At 35.1% G+C, this 21100-nt stretch overlaps 1 protein-coding gene across 4 annotated transcripts in view; it reads right to left on the reverse strand.

Moving 5' to 3' along the window:
• Positions 1 to 375: 375 nt before the first annotated feature.
• The window catches only part of arhgap32a (Rho GTPase activating protein 32a), a 91442-nt gene continuing 70717 nt past the window's right edge, over positions 376 to 21100 (reverse strand). For 2 of the 4 annotated variants that reach the window (XM_087283924.1, XM_087283926.1), the window contains 14 exons: positions 17007 to 17129; positions 16799 to 16876; positions 14436 to 14517; positions 14139 to 14288; positions 13939 to 14041; positions 12296 to 12440; positions 12123 to 12205; positions 9461 to 9568; positions 9171 to 9316; positions 8862 to 9063; positions 8629 to 8774; positions 6412 to 6486; positions 5053 to 5691; positions 376 to 3483 (listed from right to left, as the gene is read on the reverse strand). In XM_087283924.1, the coding sequence (XP_087140050.1) occupies positions 1208 to 3483; positions 5053 to 5691; positions 6412 to 6486; positions 8629 to 8774; positions 8862 to 9063; positions 9171 to 9316; positions 9461 to 9568; positions 12123 to 12205; positions 12296 to 12440; positions 13939 to 14041; positions 14139 to 14288; positions 14436 to 14517; positions 16799 to 16876; positions 17007 to 17129 (4356 nt within the window). In that variant the 3' untranslated portion in view covers positions 376 to 1207. Of the gene's footprint in view, positions 3484 to 5052; positions 5692 to 6411; positions 6487 to 8628; positions 8775 to 8861; positions 9064 to 9170; positions 9317 to 9460; positions 9569 to 12122; positions 12206 to 12295; positions 12441 to 13938; positions 14042 to 14138; positions 14289 to 14435; positions 14518 to 16798; positions 16877 to 17006; positions 17130 to 17201; positions 17352 to 21100 lie in introns of those variants that run through there. The other 2 variants (XM_087283927.1, XM_087283925.1) reach the window with 2 other exon arrangements.

Consider the following 21100-nt stretch of genomic DNA (forward strand, 5'->3'; position numbering starts at 1 on the left):
AACTTCAATGAGGAAGCACCATCATGTCCTCCAGTACTACAGTGCCCTCTGCTGTTCACTGCTCAACACCTGCAGGGACTATAAAATTTAATAACCGGTGTCATTAATATTAATGAGTATTGAAAAATTCATTAAAACGGAACAATAACAGGACTATATGTTAGTAATATAGCTTACTGACTTCAACTGTTAAAATGCTTTAGGGAGCTGGTGTTTGGGATAACAACAAGGCAGCCCAATGAAACGTGCAACAGCTTGTAGTCTTTGTACATTTTAAAAAAATGTAATAATTCAACAATTGTTTGCAAGGCTTTTATCACAAGAAACAAAACATGACAGGCTGATCAATGATTAGAAGTACGAGATTACATGTCATGATTTTGAACAAACTAACTTTAATAGGAGTAAAGCAACGTGAACACATAACAATTGTCTTATAAATCAACTGAAAAAAGAGAACAGTACATTTTGATGAACACTTTATTCCTTATGTAATCATGTAATGATTACCACTTAATTGAACTAACGGTTTAGATGAGTGCTCCCCCACATCTTTAAATCGAACACAAAGAAATAAAAAAAATGTGGTCATGTCTAAAGTGCCTGTTGTTACATAAAACACAGACCAACTATAAAGTGCATGATTATAAAATGCATAGGGGATAATGTCTGGGGGAAGTGGCTGAGACTATGACCTTTCATAGTTTAAGTCAGACCATAGAGTATATGCTGATGTCTTTGACATATATAACTGTTTTATTCCACAGTCATGGCCATACATAAAAAAACTACACTCACCCAGAAACACAAGGCAGTGGCTCCTACTGTATAAACCATTTTCTCTTTTATTAAAGATCATATTTGTATTCACTTTGAAACCTGTGACCTCTATTACAGTAACAAAATGACAAATTTTACACAACACACTTTAATAAATCAAAGTAGCAATAAAGCCACGGTAACCCATTACCATAATTTAAGTGATATCCTAAATACGCAGTGTTAGCTTAAGTCATTTGAAACTGTATGTATGCAGTGAAAGACACCATTTAGTGAACAATTAAAACATTTTAAATCTTTTAAATATTATTTTTTTATCGGATTAACAATAGAAAACCACTGCCCTGCAGAGGTCATATATTTCTTATTTATTGATTTATTTTGGTATTTATTTATTTATTTATTTATTTTTAAATATAGAAATCTCTTAATCAGCATAAATTTGCATCTCAGGCCTGAGCTCTGTCTGGTGAAATCCTGCGTGGCCCACAGCTGTGGAATACAGTCTGTTACTATAAAGCGGCATGCAGCCGTAGTTTGGGAAAACACCAGAACTTGCTCGGCTACTCTTAGGAACTTTCGGATGTGCTGAAACATAGCTTTCAGAATAGTCTGAGCGAGATGGCACATACATACTACGAGTTCTTGTCCTGCTATGGGAGGAGAAAGGCAGTCTGTGATCCCGCTCCAGAGTCATTTTGGCTTGACCAGGTGGATTGCGATTTTTTACACTCTGCGATCTCTTAGACCTCTGCGGTTCTCTGCTCATTGCCTGAATGTACTGGTAGTCCTCTTTAGGATTGCTGAGAGTCTTATATATAAGCCTGTCCTGGTTGCGGTGTGTGACACCGAAGCTATCGCTGGACCCGGTGTGTTTGAAGTCAGGGCAGCTGTATTCCTTATGCAGGGTCAGATTGTGTGGCAGTGCTGTGGACTCAAGCCTGTGTTGAGGATAGTTGTGCATGGACCGACTCTGCTTCATTATAAGAGCCGATTTGGCTCCCTGCCCGCTGTCATGCCTGTCTGACTTTGAGGGCACAGGCATATCAGGCTCAGAAAGTGGGTGCTCTGGGGAGTAATGGGATACCATCGTGACCCTGTATTTCCCATCAGCCCCTTCAGTTGAAATCAGCATCTCCTTCCCAGAGTTTGACCTGCTCCTGGTGTGCATTGTTTCTTGGCATTGACGATCGCATCTTACAAGATGGGGCTGGGCCACAACCGGACCCAACGGCCTTTCCTTGGCTGCATTTTCCTGCCTAATGGACTGACTGAAATGTCGATCAGATAAACCAGAATTAAAAGCCTCATAGAAAGAAGGGTTCTTCTTTCTTGGCAGAAAACCAGCATCTCTGGTCATGAAGTCAGACTCATTGTTCAAAGGGAGGTTGCGTAGAGGCTTGTGGTAGTTTTCGGAAGTGGCCATCACCTTTGATGAGCGAGAAGGCAGTTTGTTGAGTGTGTAAGACAGAGTGTACCCACTGTTCTCTCGGTATTGATTGTAGCGAGCCTCTGAATAGGGGCTGTACCTATACCGAACTTTCCCATCTTCAAAGTAAGGCCGCACATGCTGGATGTCTGATGGTGGTGGATTTTGGTAAGGTTTGCTTTGGCTTCCTTGCCGTTGAAGGAAGAAAAATTTGTCCTCAGGTGGAGTGTGCATAGAGCGCACCCTGCGGATAGTTGGGTAGACGGAGGCTCCATCCAACGGTGGATACCTTGGTCCTCCATGTCTATAGACACCAACTGAGGAGTAGTCTTCCCGTTGACCTTTATACTTAATAGACTGATGTAGGGATCGTGGAGCAAGGGTATTGCAGTAGCTTCTTGAGAGAACTCTAGGATGTGGACGCCCATCGTCAACCTGATAATAAGATGTGCTTTGCCCATCCGAACTTGACCATTGTTGGGAGTGTTGGGAGTAAGCAGACCTTTGCTCTCTGGGTTTGTACTGATACAACACACTCGGTGGAGTACTTGATGCTTGTGGAAGAACTTCTTGTACTGAAGCAGGCATGGCTGTTTCCGCCAATATGGCTCGGAAGTTAGCAGCATTAGCAGCCTGCTTGTTGTGGAGTGCATCAATGGCTGAAGGACTATCCAAGGAAGAGTATCTTTCAGAGAGTGTCGTCTGTAAACTTCCACGTACCTCCATCTCAGCATCAAGGCTTGATCCACCTCCATCTGTACCAACTCCAACATGACGGATATTATCTCTCAGAGTTGTTTGGGTTTCTTGAACCAGCTGAATCTCTGGATCTGTGCGAGGAGAGAAACCCTGAGAGGGCACATGGGTGCACTGGCCACCAGCTGGTGCATCACAACCATCAGAGAAGCTGAGTCCGCTCTCACTGCCATGACAGGCGCAGGTGCTGCGTAGGCTGCCGGCATCAGTGTGACTCTCAGTAGACATAGTGCTTGATGGATCCGGGAAAGCCCTGTTAGACGCATACCGCTCCTCTCTATCAGAAGACGTTTGTACGGGAGGAGGAAATTGGAGTGTGAAGAGTGGGTTTTTATGATGAATTGGAGAAATAGGTGTGGGAGGTTCAGAGCTCCCACGTTTGCTGAGTCGAGTTGCCTGCTGGGCGGATTCGGCTAGCGCTAGAGCTAACATACGGGCAGCACTTTTTACTGCAGGCTGGGGAGTTATGAGAGATACAGACCTCACCAAACCAGGCGTGCATTCAAATGTCACTGCACCTAGACAGAGAAAGACAAACCAACATAGTTTTTAAAATAGAGACTTTTTAAAAGAGTGAGCATAAATTATAGCTTTCAGAACTTGGATATAGAAGCAGCTAATTAGTAGTTTAATGGCCTGTTTCTACTGAGAGGTATAGTATAGTACGGTACGGGTCTATAAGGGTCACCTTTATCAAGCTTGCATTTCTACTGCCAAAAGGGTACCAATGGTCATTCACATATCATATGAGAAGCATGTCTCACAAAACAGATGCTTTATGCACATAAATACTTGTGTAAACTATTTATATATAAAAAAAAAAATAAATAAATGCAACATGTATGAACACATACAGACCCTTTCAGTCTCTGATATGTTACCAATTACAGAAAAACTACACACAGCATACATTTACTTATTTGGGTTCAAAAACAACATGCAACATACACCTGCACCTACATTGCACCTAGAGTCGGTGCAAACCTCTCATCTGTATCTTTAATCTTCACCAGCACATGTAACCTCTTTTAGAAAGTAATTCCATCATTTCAATATAAGTTAATATTAGTCCATAAGGTGATGCTAATAGTTAAACATGGAAGTTTGTTCATGTTTTAGGTAGCTGAAAAAATCAATTGCTCTTTTTTTTTTTTTTTTTTTTTTTTTAGCTTCTCCTTTGTTATTATCATGAGCTCAAAAGGTTTGCTTTTTCAAATATAGACGTGCGGTGAGCGCACATAAGAAAGCCTCATAAACAACAGGACGCAGAGTAGATTCTGCTCTTCTTCTTGGCTTTGAGGCTGTTCATCAAGACAACAACAAAGTTTGTTTAAGCTCGGGTCGACCATGGCTCGTTATTATATAAATATATTATTACTGTGTATTGTCTTGGCTGTGCATTTAAAAATAGAAGCATCATTTGTTTTTATTCTCCTGGCTTTTGCATGATCTAGAGAAGTATATCAATAATGTAAACCAATAATATTCAGTTGTGCGTCTTGTTCCTCTGTTTGGTACCCTTTTTTTGTGCTAGGTACCTTTTCGAAAGGATACATAAAAATTGGTGTGGTACAATTCACTTTTTTGTACCTTTTGACAGTGAAAATGGCCATAAAAATGTACCAAACAATACCATACCACTCAGTGGAAATGGGTGTTAATGAGCTTAGTTAGGGTCTTAGTTACTGTTTTTTTAATAGTGTGAATTGTACATTAAAATAAAGTGTGAATATAGCATATCTCTATTATTTTATTCCTTCGGGTTAAAAGTTAGCCTCACTAACTTTGTTGAACATTTCTTGACAGCGCTGTTTTTAATTTAATTTTACTTTGTGAATCCAATTAAACAAAGTACAACTTCAGAACTATAAAAAGGTATATAACTAATAATTGTCTGATTTTCTTTTGCAGTTATCTGCTTAGCACATTCAGTTAAGTTTTGAAGAAAGTAAACAAAATAATTAGTGTAAGTGTTATGTTGAGAAATTTATATGCATGACACTAGTAGCTGAGCATAGGTTCCTTTATATAAATATCTGTATCATTCGATTATTTAGATAAATGAAAGGTTGTGCAAGGTTGCTGACCTGAGTCTGCTCTTCTGTGCTGCTTTACATCTGCAGATTTACTTTCAGTTTTGCAGAAGCTCGCAGATCGCTGATGGCCTTCTCCAGCTTTCATAGACACGCTGGGCTTTTTCATGAGGGACACAATGTCAGAAGGACAGGACACAGTACTGCTTTTTGGTACTGAACTCCTTGAGGTGCCCATTTGGCCGGTCTTAGAGAAGCCTACATCTAGATTAGTTGAGGAGAGTGGCAGTTCAGAGGGTCTGTGTTTTGAATCTTCTGCACGCAGTGGAATGAGATCAGGAGGTTGTGAAGGACTTGTGACTTTGTTGGAAGGCTCTAACTCATGGTTTTTGCCTCCTGCCTTCTTGCGACTGCCTTTTTTCTTATTTTCCTGCTCAACCAACCGTGCTGACTGAAATGCCAATGGGTCTATGTCTAAGGAGGATATACCTATAAACTCAGCGTCTGCTGAAGGATGGGGTGGAGATATAAGAGCTGGCACACAAGAAGAAGAAGAAGTGTCTTTCCTATGGTCTTTGAGACTGGACCGAGAGTCTCCAGTCAGTCTGCTGTCTAGAAGCTCCTCATTGAAGGAGAGTGATAAAGCATCACTGGTGGAAAGCGGCCGACGTGGACGGTAAATATTTGATCCACCTGAGAAAGAAAAACAGAGATCAGCCAATGAATGAATATACAGGAAAAACTAGCTAGCTAGAATCTAGACTAGCTGACAAGTCACTGTAAATAACTTTTGTACTGTAGTAAAGGTGTCCTCTCTAATAAACCTCACCACATGTCAGAAAACATGCATTAAATCAGAGTTAGATGTGAAACTGTATCTCTGAGTCCAAATTTAGGAGTTATGTGTAGGCCCACATGGAATCTGTGCGCGCAGAAATCAGATGTTTAGCCCATCATTGAGTCTATTTACTTGTGTAAATGTTTATAAATTTTAATTTATTTAGTTTTAAAATTAATTATTATTATTATCAGTAACATTATTGACTAATATTAAAATGATCCCACGATTTATTTGTAAAGTAATATTTTTAGTCTTTTAGTAAATAACTTGTTTTAGTATAGAGAGACTTGCTTTGTTTACCAAATAAGTAAATCTAATTGGATTAAGTTAAAAAGATGTTATTTTTTATTTCATGTAATAAGTTTTTAGTTATGATACTCCCAAAATCATTCCGCATAAATCAGCAGATTTTTTTACAAAATTCTCAGCAGAAATAGTGAAAATGTTCGCAGACTCTGTTTGGGCATAGTTATAAGTTAGCGATTACTGTAGAGACGATTTGCAAGTGGTATAAAATATTGCAGTGCTTTTAAGCGTGGCAATGAAAAAAATAAATGAAATATGATATTTACCCTCAAAGTTATGTGAAGAGGACAGAGATTCTTCACTTTTAGCAGAACGTAGAGTCCCAGTGTCTCCTCTTCCACCTGTCAAAATGAGTTCAGAGTTCAACAACCTTTTTTTTCTGCTGAGGAAACCTGTAACCATTGACGTCCATGGTATTTGTTTTTCCTACTATTGATTTCAATGGTTACAGGTTTTCATCTTTCTTTAAAATATCTTCTTTTGTTTTCAAAGGAAGAACCAAACTTAATATGGTTTAGAACCATTATAAGTAGAATAAAAAGTGAGTACATTTTCACTTTTGGAGAAACTTTTCTTTAAAATAATCATTCAACACAGACTGATATGTTTCAAGTGTTGATTTCTTTGAGTTTTAAATAATTTTGATGACAACTAATAAAAACCCAAAATTCAGTATCTCCGAAAATTTTAATATTACTTCAGACCAATATCAAGGATTTTTGGAAATCTTGTCAAACTGAAAAGTATGAACATGAAAAGCTCTTTTTGCCTGAATTACTGCATCAATGCGGCATGGCATGGAGTTGAACAGTCTGTGGCAGTGTTTGAGTTGAGTTTAGTTGAGAGTACATTTCTATCAGTATTGGATTTAATTTGATATACTTTATATGCACACACCTCTGAATGTTTAAAACAATGGATATTGTTCAACATAGTGCCTTTAAACTAGTCACTGGTTCAAGTGCATGCACACATCACTGTAATTTATATAAAAGGACAGAATGGACCTTATTACAGTCAAGAGGAAATCAATATAATTTATATTTCATTTTAAAAGCTTTAGTTGGTAAATTACCACAATATATATCTAATTTGTTGGAGTACTGTTCAAATACTTACAATGCCAGATCATAAGATATGCTCTTACTTAGGATGCCCTTTTTTCACACAGAGTTAGGTCGATATGCATTCTCCAAGTGTGCTCCAAATGTATAAAATGAGTTTTACATATACTACTCATTTAATCCGTTCCATCTATCGCTATATTTAAAAATATTTTAAAGACACAGTGCACATGTTTTAACAATTGATTATGGTTTATACTATTTTTGTGTGTGTCTATGTATTGTGACATGTATTTTTATTTTTGTAACTATGTCGTATGCTGCCTGTCTTGAACAGGACTCCATGGTAGAAGTAATACTGTATCTCAATGGAACATTCCTGGATTAATTAATTATTAAGATATTATGAGAGCCCAGTTTATTGAAAAATATTCTAATTATATGACCAGCACCTATATACTTTACATACAGTTCTTTTAAAATCCACTCAAAAAAATAATAATAACAATAATAAACAGTTTCCACAAGTACTTCTGTGAGGTAGCTTGAACAATCAAGCGATGAATAATAAGTTGCAAATATATTCAAATACAAAAACCACATCAAGTTAAAATACCCGGCAGGCACGTAAACAAAGAAAATAAATAAAAGTGCCACAGTGGGAGACTATTTCTCCTGTATCCAACGAGCTAATTACGACAACTGATAAATTGCTTAATATCTAATTAATAAGCAGATTAATATATGGTCTTGTTAGGACTTACAGATATTCATCAATAACCCCTTTACCGGAATATGACTGTCAATAAAACTTTTGGATCATTGATGTACATTCTGAATAGAAGAAAGAGATTTAACCAATAGCATCTTTACAACAAAGTGATGTCATGCAGCACGCATTGCTGTGTCTGTGTAAAGTCTAGAAAGAGGTCTAACTGTGTGCACTTACATAAGTAAAGATGTGTTAAAATATATATATATATATATATATATATATATATATATATATATATATATATATATATATATATATATATATATATATATATATACATCCTTTTTCAATTAAGTCTGAAACTGCACGATTTGGCCTGATTTCTGATCATGTGATCAAATCTAGACATCCCTAATAAATTATTCTCACATTATATCAAATAAACATGCTAGAATGATCTCTGAAGGATCACATGACACTGAAAAAGTGACTAATATTGCTTAAATTCTGCTTCTCTATCTCAACAATAAATTACATAACAGGAAACATTTATTTTAATTGACTAACTAACCATCTTGTCTCAGCATTTTCCAGTACAGAATGTAGCATGACAATGATGACTAAAATGCCCTATAGGTTAGGCAGCACACTGGGATTTGGAAGAAAAGAAAGGCTGAGACTGAACAGAAGAGTGAAAGCTGCACCTGGAAGAGGAGTGGTTTTCATGTCATTGGGCTCGCTGGGATGACGGTGCAGTTTGGGCTTGGCTGAAGCTGACGACTTTCCCATATTAAAGAAGGAAAGCCAGTTTCCCACAGGAGATTTCTTTCCTTTGGTTGAGCCCTTCTTCCTGCAGTAACCAACAATGATTACTTGTTACTATGCCAAATCTGCATTCTTGCTAAATAATGAAAAAACACAATACAAATGGACATACCTTTCAGATGGGAAGTCTATGACCGTGTGGAACTTGCCCTGCAGGGCGGCAGGCCCTTCTCCCACATCGATATACTTGCTATCAGGTGACACAGGAGAGTTCAGCTGGGCTTGAGTTCGAGCCTGGGCTTCTTCCAGAGAAAGCAGTTTGGTAGATGGAGAACTCACTAGTAGAGACTTAGGTCGAGCTAAAGTAGTGTGGCCTGTGGATTTAGATTAGAGTTATCAGCTCGTTTAAGATCCTCATTAGTGGAGTTTCATCTAAAAATCAATTGTGGTAGGAGGAGAATAGCCGCGGCTCATTTCTCACCTGTGCTGTGGCGGATCAGAGTGCTGAGTTTGGGACTGAACAGAACATCGACGTGATTAAGGATGAACTCCACAACCACTGACTGAACCCGCACTTCCATGAAAGCAGAGGTACCACTGAAACATGCTGACTCGATCTGTTTAGACCTGCCACGTTTGAGGGTAAATGCAATATTTTAACATTAATAATAAATAGAATACATAATAAATATTATATATATATTTATATATATATATATATATATATATATATATATATAAATTTTCAGATTTTTTTTCAGACGGAGTCACCTGAGAAGATTTGGAGCCCAAACAATGGCAAGGTTTTTGCAGTGCATATTGGTCACATTGCTGTACGTTCCCATTCGAGATAAATGTCTCATGAGAAACTCGAGAGTCCTGAAAACAAATAAAACAACAATAAATGTATAATTCACAAAAAAGAAAAAAAGAACCCTAAACCGATTTTCTGAAATATGTTTTTTACAGTATCTTGATCTCAAAATACATTTCACAAAGTTTGGGGTGCATACTATTTAGTACAAATTAAACATTTTATATGGAAAGGAGCATAACAGTTAATTTAAAACAGGGGTGTCCAAACCTTTTCGTATGGAGGACCAAAAAAAGCATCAATGAGAGTCGTGGGCCAAAGGTTAATATAACAAACTATATTACATTAAAGTTTCCATGGGTAAATTCCTAATTTATTTCATAATATTTCAAAATAAATACTACTAGAAAACATTATTTTAAATCTTATTAACTAATGCAGTATAACTTTTTAAATTATAACTTACTAGAATAAAAACATAATCTCATTTATAACACAGTGGATTCAATGCTGTTTAATGTTGAATACACTAGTCAAGCTTTAACTTGATTTGCTCACTAAAGTCTCTGCTTTGTCGGGTGACAGTATGCACATTTAAACAAAATCTGATTAATTTGTATAACTTTTATTGATCGGTCAGCTTTAACAAAAAAACAAACAAAAGGGTTACATTAGATTTAAAATAAAAATCTCGAAAAATTGCCATTATTTTCGCTTATGGCAGGCCAAATAAAAGGTTGCAATTGGCAAACATTGGCTTGCGAGCCCTAGTTTGAGCATCTCGGATTTAATATATATATATATATATATAAACATGGCCCTTGATGATTCATAAAATGCAGTTATAATCATAATAACCTTTAATTCACAGGCTTACAAAAGAAAGACTCATGTTGCACACGTGAGCTGACATTATTTGTTTACAATTACAGCATAGAGGAACGATGTGCATGTTGCATCGTTTACCAAAATGGTACTTGTACATATTCTGGATGTTACAATATAATATTAAAAACTAAAAGTTATAAATAAACAGTGCAAGCTCATTTCTGCAAACATGACATAATGATATTCGACATTAGGTGACAGAAAGCTTGCCATCAAGACTTCAATGAATGCACTTAGGAGCATTTTTAGAGGTTGTGCAATAAAAGTAATAACAGTATGTTGTAAATAATGTTCAGTTTCTTGCACAGGCTGATTTTTTTTCCTTCAAATGACATCAATGTATCATCAGGAGCCAGGATGGGTATTAAACTTGATTTGCCTTTACTGTATATGTTTTTGTGATTCTCAAGGTACTGGGAATTTTTGACTTGGATTTTATCTAAAAAGCTAAGAAATCGTCTTTAATGTTCTACTGAAGAAGAAGAAGAAAAAAAAAGAAAGAAAGAGAGTAAATTAACAGCAAATTTATTATTTAAAGGTACTATCACTTAAAAGAAGATTTTAGAACAATAATATTTTTTTAAGTAAAATAATTGCACACTAGGGGTCAGCAAATAGTTAACTCATCAGTTGGTAAGCATGAACTCTACGTTAATAGACATTAGTAAGCAGTTTATAAATACTCCTACAAATGCTGTATTTTTGACAAAAGGACATATAAAATGTGCTTAATAATTGTATCGTCATAATTTATTAATAATAAATTTGTCTTTACTAAATGAAACATTGAAATATTGACAAACCAGTTATTTAAGAGTAGTTGGTGTTAATTATTAATAAACTATTCAAATGACCATGCATACATCTTATTTTTCAAAGATACATCTGTTGTTACATGTAATAATAAATGCAATAATATAATGTAATAATGAATGCTTTATTATATTGTTCATTTTTTTTATTGTTTTGTCAAAGTCCATTGTGTATTTTGACACTTCTTTTTAAAGTGTACAGTAATTGTACTTTTACATAAGATTGCAAATGATTATTTTTCTATTTGATACAGTTAGTACAGTTACTTTTTTTGTATATTGAAATTAATAGTTTGTGTTCTGAATCACTGTCGTTCATTTCCTTTTTCTGTTTAGAACATAGCTTTAACTGTCAAGTATAAGATATTTAGAAAGCACAAATAGTCCTCACTTCAGATGAGTTCACAAAATTGCAGGGATTTGAGCTAAAGCATTTATTAATACACAGAGTGAATATTATTATATGCCTGAAAAAAAATTTGATTTCTAAAAATTTTAAATTCATTTACTTGCTCATTCTGAATCATTTTACCACCAACTGCTCCTAAATAACTCGTTTGTAATAATTGCAATACTTAATTTAGGAGTAAAAAGTTAATTGTTAACAGATTATGAAAATACAATTATTAATCACATTAAATATTTACTTTTATATACAATATAGCATTAGTAGCAATATTTTTAAACTGGTTCCTTATGTCTATTAATGCGCAGTTAATGCTACACAAATGAACTGTTTGCTAATGCTTAATAAATGAGTCAAGGTGTGCAGTTATCATAAAGTAATACCAACAACAAAACAATGCATCTCTTATTGATCTAATATTAATTCAGCAGTGAAGACTGAAGTAATCATCTGATAAAAACGAAGCTGTAGTTATCTCAGTGGCCAGCAGATGATGCTGTTTTCTCATCTAACCTGTAGTGAGGCGGCGGCAGCTGCTGAATCACGTCATGGACTTTGACCAGCCTCTCGTCATCAGTGGCTGCAGATACAGCATCCTGGAGAAATGAGCAAAACATCAGCTTTGTGCTCTTGCTACTAAATACATTAAATCATCATCGTCAGAGCTGCAGCAAGTTGAAACTTACTGAAAATTTCTCATAAAGCTGGTAGGTCAGCAGAGGGTTGGGAAGCTCCCGGAAGTAAAGTTTGCACAGAGATCCCACTGAATGGATGTCCTGGACGTAAGTGTCTTTAGTGAGATCTGGGACATGTTCCGAGTCAAACTCATGCCTGCAAAGACAGGAGAGGAATGCATTTTCTCTAGTGTTACTTTTAAAGTCACTTAAAAAAAAGTAACAAAATGTACTACTTTGTTACTTTTTTTATGTAAAGTAGCATGAAAGAATGAGTTACGTAATTTTTTTACTACATATAATTTTTACAGATTGTAATATATAACTTTTTCCCCAACACTATCTAGTATATATGATCTAAATTATGTATTATTTTGTTTATGTAATATATAACGTGTATTGTAGGTTAAATTGACACCAATATTTACACAAGTTATTAAGTTAAATGTTTTATTCTATTATTTTATTTATTTATTTTTTAATTGAAGATTTTAAGGATTAGGACAGATTTCACTTTCACAATCCTTTAAATCCTTAATGAGTTTATAAAAAGTTAAAACCATGAAACTGAACTAATTTGTTTAATTATATTAAACAAATATTATATAAAATAATCTAAAAATTAGAAAATATATCTTTCAGGTAGTTACAGAGCAAATATGGATCATTTTAATATTGTTTAACGTTAAAATAACCACAACTAAAAAAAAACAATAAATAAAAACCATGTAGACATATTTAAAATAAATAATAATAATAATAATAATAATATAATTTTAAAACAACAAATATGTCAAAGTTTTAAAATAAAAACAAAAAACAAATTAAAATTAAAAACAATAATAATAACAAAAAATACTCAATATTAAATCTTTTTTCCTCAAATCAGTATAATAAAATGATTTCTAGTACTAATGTTTAATGCTGAAAATCCAGCTTTGCCATAACAAGAACAAATTACATTTAAAAAAATATTCAAATAATAACAAAACAAATAAAAAATGCTATAATAAATATACATGAATAATACACTCCTGAGAGACTTCAAATTAGGGCTGAACAATACATTGCTTGAGTATCCATACTGCAATGTGTGTGTATCTTCAATAAACACATCGCAGGATTCGATTGTTAATTATAGATTAAAAGATAAATATATTAGTACATTTTATTTTACATTATTGAATATAATTATTTATACAATGATGACTATGTTATTTTACATTTAATTGCATTTGAATTTCTGCAATTGGATACTGTTAGTCTCCACAGAAAACCATAAAGCACCATTTATTTAACTTTTATTGTTGGTAATTTAGCTTTAAAAAATGATTGATTTTTCCCAATAGAGCTATTTAAATCATTTAGTGAATGTATATTCATATCACAATAATACATATATTTATATTTATATTTATATATATTTATATATCGCAACAAAACAAAATATCGCAATGTCCAATATTGTAATGTCCAATTTTCCAATATCATGCAGTGAAATACTTTATTTAATAATAAAGTAAAATGTATTAAGTGGTTATTATCTATTATTATTATTATTATTATTATTATTATTATTATTATTATTATTATTATCATTAATAATAATAACAATAATTATTATTATTATTATTATTATTATTTAAATTCCAGACCTCAGTTTCTGAATGTTAGAGGAGATTCCAGACAAGCGGTAAATCCCATCCACAACTCCATGTCTCTCAATGAACTCAGTGCAGCTTCTGATGACCTGAGGAACTGTAAGAGCAACACACATCACAAATACAAATTACACACAATTATACTATTTCAATGAAAGATTTAGACACATTAAACATCCTCAGATTCCCCTCACCATCATGGCCTGAGTTCAGCAAATGTTCTCCAAGGTCACAGCCGAAAACTCTTTCCTTCAGGATCCCTCTCTGTTTTAGCTTCTGCTTGGTGGGACGGGACTTCATGAACGTGCGCAGAAAAGTGATCAGCTTGCCATGCTTCTTAGACACTGCAGAAAATTACAATAACAGACTTCAAAATCTCAATGCAAGATGTAAAACACTTTAATTTGCAGGTTTTTTTTAGGATCTCAAATTTAAGGACCTTTAAACCATAAAAACCTAAAGATACTGATAATTTGTGCAAAAGTGTCTACCTGGTTTGGCCAATGAGCTGGTCACGTTGGAGGGGATTTTCTCACTAATTAATTCCACACATTCAGACGGAAAAAATCCCACCTGTGAAGGAAAAGATAAAACACCTGAGAACCCCAAAATTTATTGAAACGCTTCTTATCTCACTTCATTTCAACAAGGGCACAATTATCATAATTGCTCTCTTTAAACAGTCTGAAATCTCTTAAAGGTACGTCAGTGAATAAGTCTGCGAATCCCTCAGTATATATAAAATGTACAATCTAGCTGTTGCACAATACGAATTCATTATTTGTAGCCCTGAGAATCAGTAGCAATTACTTTACAACATGTTTTATCACCACTAAGATTCCTCCCTTATCTGCTGTAAAGTAAGTCACTTTAGTCACTTTAATGAGGCGATGCTTTGACACAGATGAGACATAAAAGCTGCAAAAACAAGTCTCAAACGTATGGTAAAACTCATTCTAAAGCGATGACATTTTACAACATGTAATTTCATTACAGTGGGGAATCACATATGCAAATATATGTTGTTGACCATAAAAGTTGATTACTTCGAATAAAATAAAATATACACGCAGTAAATTATATTACATTTAATAATATAATATTGGTACAAAAATTAATTAAAAAAGATAAAACCTAAAGTGAATATTGAAATCATGGAAACCCCATCCACAATAAAATATAATAAAGTGAAATATAATACAATATATGTACATGTATATAATACAAATAAATAGATGTGTATTAATCATAGTTGGGGAAAGTTACATTTGAATGTATCATTACAATATTGATTTATTGCCCCAAAAAGTACTTAGTTGTGTTACAGTCACTTTTTATGCTAAGTAAAGTGTTACGTTACTTTTGAGTTACTTTTTATTACCTGGCTGAGGCTTGATCTCTTTCAGAACTTTTTTTTTGTTGTTCTTTTTCTAATAGAGGAGCTCTGCAATTAACAACGCACTATTTAATCTACACTGACTTTGACCTTTAAAAAGCACATCGAAAATAAACTTTAGGATAATTTCCTAAAAAGGGTAACTTCCTGACCACAGAAATCCTCATGCCATATATACAGCTGCAATCAGAATTATAAAACCCCTGAATTATTAGCCCCCATGGTTTATTTTTTTCCCCAATTTCTGTTTAACGGTAAGAAGATTTTTTCAGCACATTTCTAAACGTAATAATTTTCATAACTAATTTCTAATAGCTGATTTATTTTACCTTTGCCATCATGACAGTAAATAATAACTGACTAGATATTTTTCAAGACACTTCTATAAAGCCTAAAGTGACATTTGAAGGCTTAACTAAGTTAATTAGGTTAACTAGGCAGATTAGGGTAATTAGGCAAGTTATTATAATGATGTTAAATAAAAATGTTCTGTAGACTATTGAAAAAATATAAAGCTTAAAGGGGCTAATAATTTTGAAAAAAATATGAATAAAATTTAAAACTGCTTTTAATATAGCCGAAATAAAACAAATAAGACTTTCTCCGGAAAAAAAAAATATCATCAGACATACTGTGAAAATTTCCTTGCTCTGTTAAACATCATTTGGGATATATTTAAAAAAGAAAATATAATTATTAATTCTGATTGCAACTGTACAGATTATTGAAAGTTTAAAGCAATGTGTTTGCTATTTTTGTACTATATACTATACAAGTAAAATCAATGTCCCCCTTTTCATTTTCATTGATGCGTTCAGAATAATGTGACTACTGTGACAAAACATTGTGACTTCTTTCATGTTATTTCAGCAATTTATTTTTTGCAAGCTAATAATTAAACTAAAAAAGTAACTTGTGTTACATTTTCAAAAAAATTTACTCAAATATTAATGCTTATTTTTGAAAAGTAATTTGTTACTTTACTCAGTACTTAGAAAAACTCGAGTTACTTGTAATATTATATGTATATTACTGGTATTAGCATACATTCATATATAATGTATTCAATAATAAAAACAATATTATGCCATATACAGTGATCAGCATATACTGTATATGAGTACACCCGTGACAAATCAATCTTGTAAATGAATATTTTTAAAAGGAAGCTATACAATATTATATTCACGCATACACATCAGCTTAGTCAGCACTGGAGTCGCCTGCCCTTGATTACGTCTCTGAGGACCCCCTAAATGTGTGGGTAGTCATAGAATAGTCCTAACTTCTCCCCCTAGTGGCGTCCCTGCTTATATTCACCTAGAAATGGATCAACATTTTCACGAATTGTTCTCATTTATGCTGAGCATTGTATGTATGTTTAACAAAACTAAAGTAAAGAATTAAATAAAATGACAAAAAAGTATCAAATAAAGCGGTGTACTGTACTACACCCACTTGAAAACCATGTTTGCCCCTCCACCAGCCGGTGTCTTCTTTAGGAGGCATATCAATCACTGACACTATATCTCCAACCTTTTAAGACAAGAAATTACACTTCATTAACTAATAATTCTAATAAACTCTTCTACAAAACGATCAACTAAACCAACCACAACATGTAACACAATGATACTAATTATAATTTACATAAAAAACTAAATACCTCAAAAGAGAGTTCATCTGCTGCTTGAGCAATGTAGCGTTTTATTACGTGAGCCGCAGCAACAGCAGGAACATTAATAGAGGATTCATCATTAACCAGCAGGTGGTTTCCTTTGTTATCAATCTAAGACAGCAAAAGAGAAACATAGCAAAACATATAAACACAAGCATGTAATCCATAACAGTAAACCATCACCTTATGTAAAGATTTCATTGTTCCTTCTACAATGACGCTGCACCTTTCGGGGGGTTGTACTGTAAAATAAACACTAAAAGCTGAAAAAAAGCAAAAGTTGCGACTGAGCATGTCAGGACTCGTCTCTTATCCTTGTTAATGACTAACTACATCTACTGTATAAAAGTGGGTGTGAACATGCACTGTGTGTTATTATAAGGTCTGAAACGGCATTGCGTTTTATGAGACATCATGAGCAATTTGGTGTTGTTACAGCAGAGGTGTGAGCTCTTTTGGAATTAAAAACTAAATTAGCTGACAATCAATGTTGTATTTAAGAAGCAGAATTTGGACAGAAAGCATTCAGGTGCAGTGCAGGTTAAAAAGCAGTAGAGGTCCTCAAATCCAAATCAAATCGATCAAAATCACTTCTGGAGCACAGTACAAGGGTACATAGGTGTAATTTACTCGGGGGACATTTGTTATGTATGATTTTTTTTTTTAATCGTGTGCCATCATTGCGACTTCATTTGTGATTATTAGGTTTCTGCCATTATCCAGTATTGTTGCAAGTATTTGCTGAAGCTTTTACCACAAAAATATATGATATTATCATGATATTGGCCTAAGCTGCAAAAAGGATTACTTTAAGAGGTATAATAACCCCTAAAAACCTGTAGTAAAGTGAAACGTGTATTGATTTTTTTCTATAGATGTGGACAATATTGTTAGTACCCTTCCTTTGAAAAACAAACTACAGTGGTCACTGAAATAGAAGCTTATCAAGAGGAGAAATGGTCATGCTCAACTGAGTCTGGTCTCTTTCTCAAAGTTTTTTTTTTTTCTTTACTTTTGTCAATTGGTGAAGTTTTTGCTTCTTGCCACTGTCGCTACTGGCTTGCTCGGTTTGGGACTTGTGGAGCTGCGCATCAATGGATTTGCTCTTTAGTGTTTGAACTTTCAGCAGTGAAAATTAAACCACACTGAACTGAACTAAACTGAACTTTAACACTGAAAACTGGACTGACAAGAGTTTCAATTTACTAGAACTTCTATGTTAAGCTGCTTTGACACAATCTACATTGTTAAAGCGCTATAGAAATAAAGATGAATTGAACTGAAATAACTTGAAACTGAATAAAGGAAAACTGAATCAAAAATGATTGAAAACACATTAATGGAAACCAGATGTTGATTTCGAATTGTGGTTCACCTTGTGGTTCTTCAGAAACATTAAAAAGACAAACTATTGAAACTGGCCTGGACAAAATTGAAGGGTTTATATACTCATGTTATGAGTATATAAATTATTTAAATGGATTCAATTGCAAAGAGATCATACAGCAGGTACCATTTTATGATAAATATCATTAGTTAATGCAGTCAAATCAACAACAAGAAATAGCCATATTATAATTATATGTTAAAAAAACTGAATTTGATTTAATACATTTTTATTACCACAATAAAATGATTACGACTTCAGATTTAAATGCATTATTAGGCAAACATTATTAGGTTACTATTACATTGACTTAGACATTTGACATTGACATTAAATTAGCTGATATAAACAAATGGAGTCGTACTGTACAGGGTTAACAAACAAAAGGTCTATGAATAGTGCTTCCAATGTCGCAGGCCAAACTGACATCTGAAATAGTTAATGTCTGGTGATGTGATGAACAACCACTGTGCCACATATATATATATATATATATATATATATATATATATATATATATATATATATATATATATATATATATATATATATATATACACACGTTAAAACAGCCTCATCTTTCATACATTTGTAGAGCACAATAACCCCAGGTTCAGCTGTCGGTACTAGGGTTGGGCATCTAAGCTATAATGCCGATCCGATACGCATCTCGATACAAAGAATACGATCCGATATATTAGCGATACATTTATGACATATTGCGATGCGACACGATACGATTCACACCCATATCACGATACAACGCGATAATTCAGCACTAACTAATTAAATCAAGTTTATAAGATTATGTAAAAGCATAGGGTGGCAGAATAGAGGTCCGCGACACCCGCGCGTCCTCAGTTATATCCGCGCATAGGGCGGCAGAATAGAGGCCCGCGACACCCGCGCGTCCTCAGTTATATCCGCGCATAGGGCGGCAGAATAGAGGTCCGCGACACCCGCGCGTCCTCAGTTATATCCGCGCATAAGGCGGCAGAATAGAGGTCCGCGACACATCACTTTATTTTAATAACCGGTCCCTTTCGTTTTCACATTGGGGTTGAGGGCGGCGTGATCGTCCTCTGCCTAGAGCAGCTGTTAAGCTTGCTCCGGCCCTGCAGATGAATGAACATCCGTTATTGGCATAGAGCGCACAAAACTTTTGCACACGGAAAAAAAAAATTGCAATGCTTTTCTCACCACTTTTGGAGCTGGTAGCTACAGTTCAAGCAGTGCGAAAGCCGGGGATGTAGGAACACTGGAAGATGCTTTCACAACAACACCGTGGCGCCGCTTCAAGTGAGATTTCAGATTACTCGTACTGCCCGCATATTTTATAGATGCGCGGCACATTTTGCAAATTGCATCTGTCCTGTCAAGTCGTCCATCCTTAAATCCATAATGTTGCCATACTTTAGATTTAAAACTCAGTGGGGAATAAAATGTTTGTTTTGCTTCTCGCGCTTTCTGAGGGCGCACCACTAGCTTCATCCGCACACCTGATACACATCCGCAAATCCGTTGCTAAGGCTTACTTTATGTAGGTCCAGTGGCGTAGCGGACGGGCCCGCAGGGCACGCACCGCGGGGGGCCCCGCGTGATTAGGGGGCCCCGCGTCGTCGTGATTTTCAATAATTAAAAATCCACCGGCGAACGCAATAATCAAACTCTTGGGAACAACTGTGGTCGGAACCAAAGTTCACACGTCTGTGTTCTCTGAACACCTCTCAAGCGGTGGACTACTTCATTCTGATTGCTTGCCGCCAATGTTGCCAATTTAGCGACTTTGTCACTAAATTTAGCGACTTTTCAGACCCCCTTAGCGACAAATCTAGCGACTTTTTTTGTGTGTTATTGGAGATTTTTTTTAGACTGTCATTTTTCCATAATGTACCGTCCCTACTCTTCTCAACGAGCTGCGTGTGATGCCGCCGGCCCCTCCCCCGCCTCACAGCACTGACAGGCGGCCCAGTCAGTCCTCGTACAGCAGCCTCTCCCACCTGCAGCCCGAGAGCAGATCACCCCTCTGCGTACCGACGACAAATGATTTAGCACAGGCAGTGTGAAGGTATTTCCCTTGTACAGTCAAACCGATCTGCTTCTACTTTTTTTTAACAATTTATTTGGACCGTTTATTCTTTTCTTGTTCACAATCACAGATATTAGTGACAGTTTCTGAACTTGTCTGAGTTTATTACATATGAGAGATTACTGCACATTCACTACATATCTATAATGACATATTGTTTCAAACAGCAATAAATTTAGTTAAATAAACATGCTTAAATAAAGTGTAGTGCAATTATAAATACCCCTTTATTAACCATAGGCTGTTAAACAGAAACGGTAGAACGTGATGACGCCAGTGATATGCAAATTGACGTATGACGTATCCCCCCCTCCCTTCATCAGGGGGCCCCGTTAGCGATCCCTGCAGGGGGGCCTCTGCATTTTGCGCTACGCCACTGTGTAGGTCGATTAAATTATGCGCCAAAAACAGGTTGACAACACTTGTTAATAAATAAAAAATACATTCTATATTAAAAAAATAAGTTGTATCTCGGAAAAACCGATGCATCTCGCAAAAACCGATGCATCTCGATTTGCTTCCAAAATTTCATTCATCCTCTGCTACTCAACCGATGCACTCGCATCGTGCACGCGCATGACCGCGTATCGATACATATCGATTAAT

Source organism: Danio rerio, chromosome 15 (assembly GCF_052040795.2).
Source record: "Danio rerio strain M-AB ecotype USA chromosome 15, GRCz13ab, whole genome shotgun sequence".
Lineage (NCBI taxonomy): Eukaryota > Metazoa > Chordata > Actinopteri > Cypriniformes > Danionidae > Danio > Danio rerio.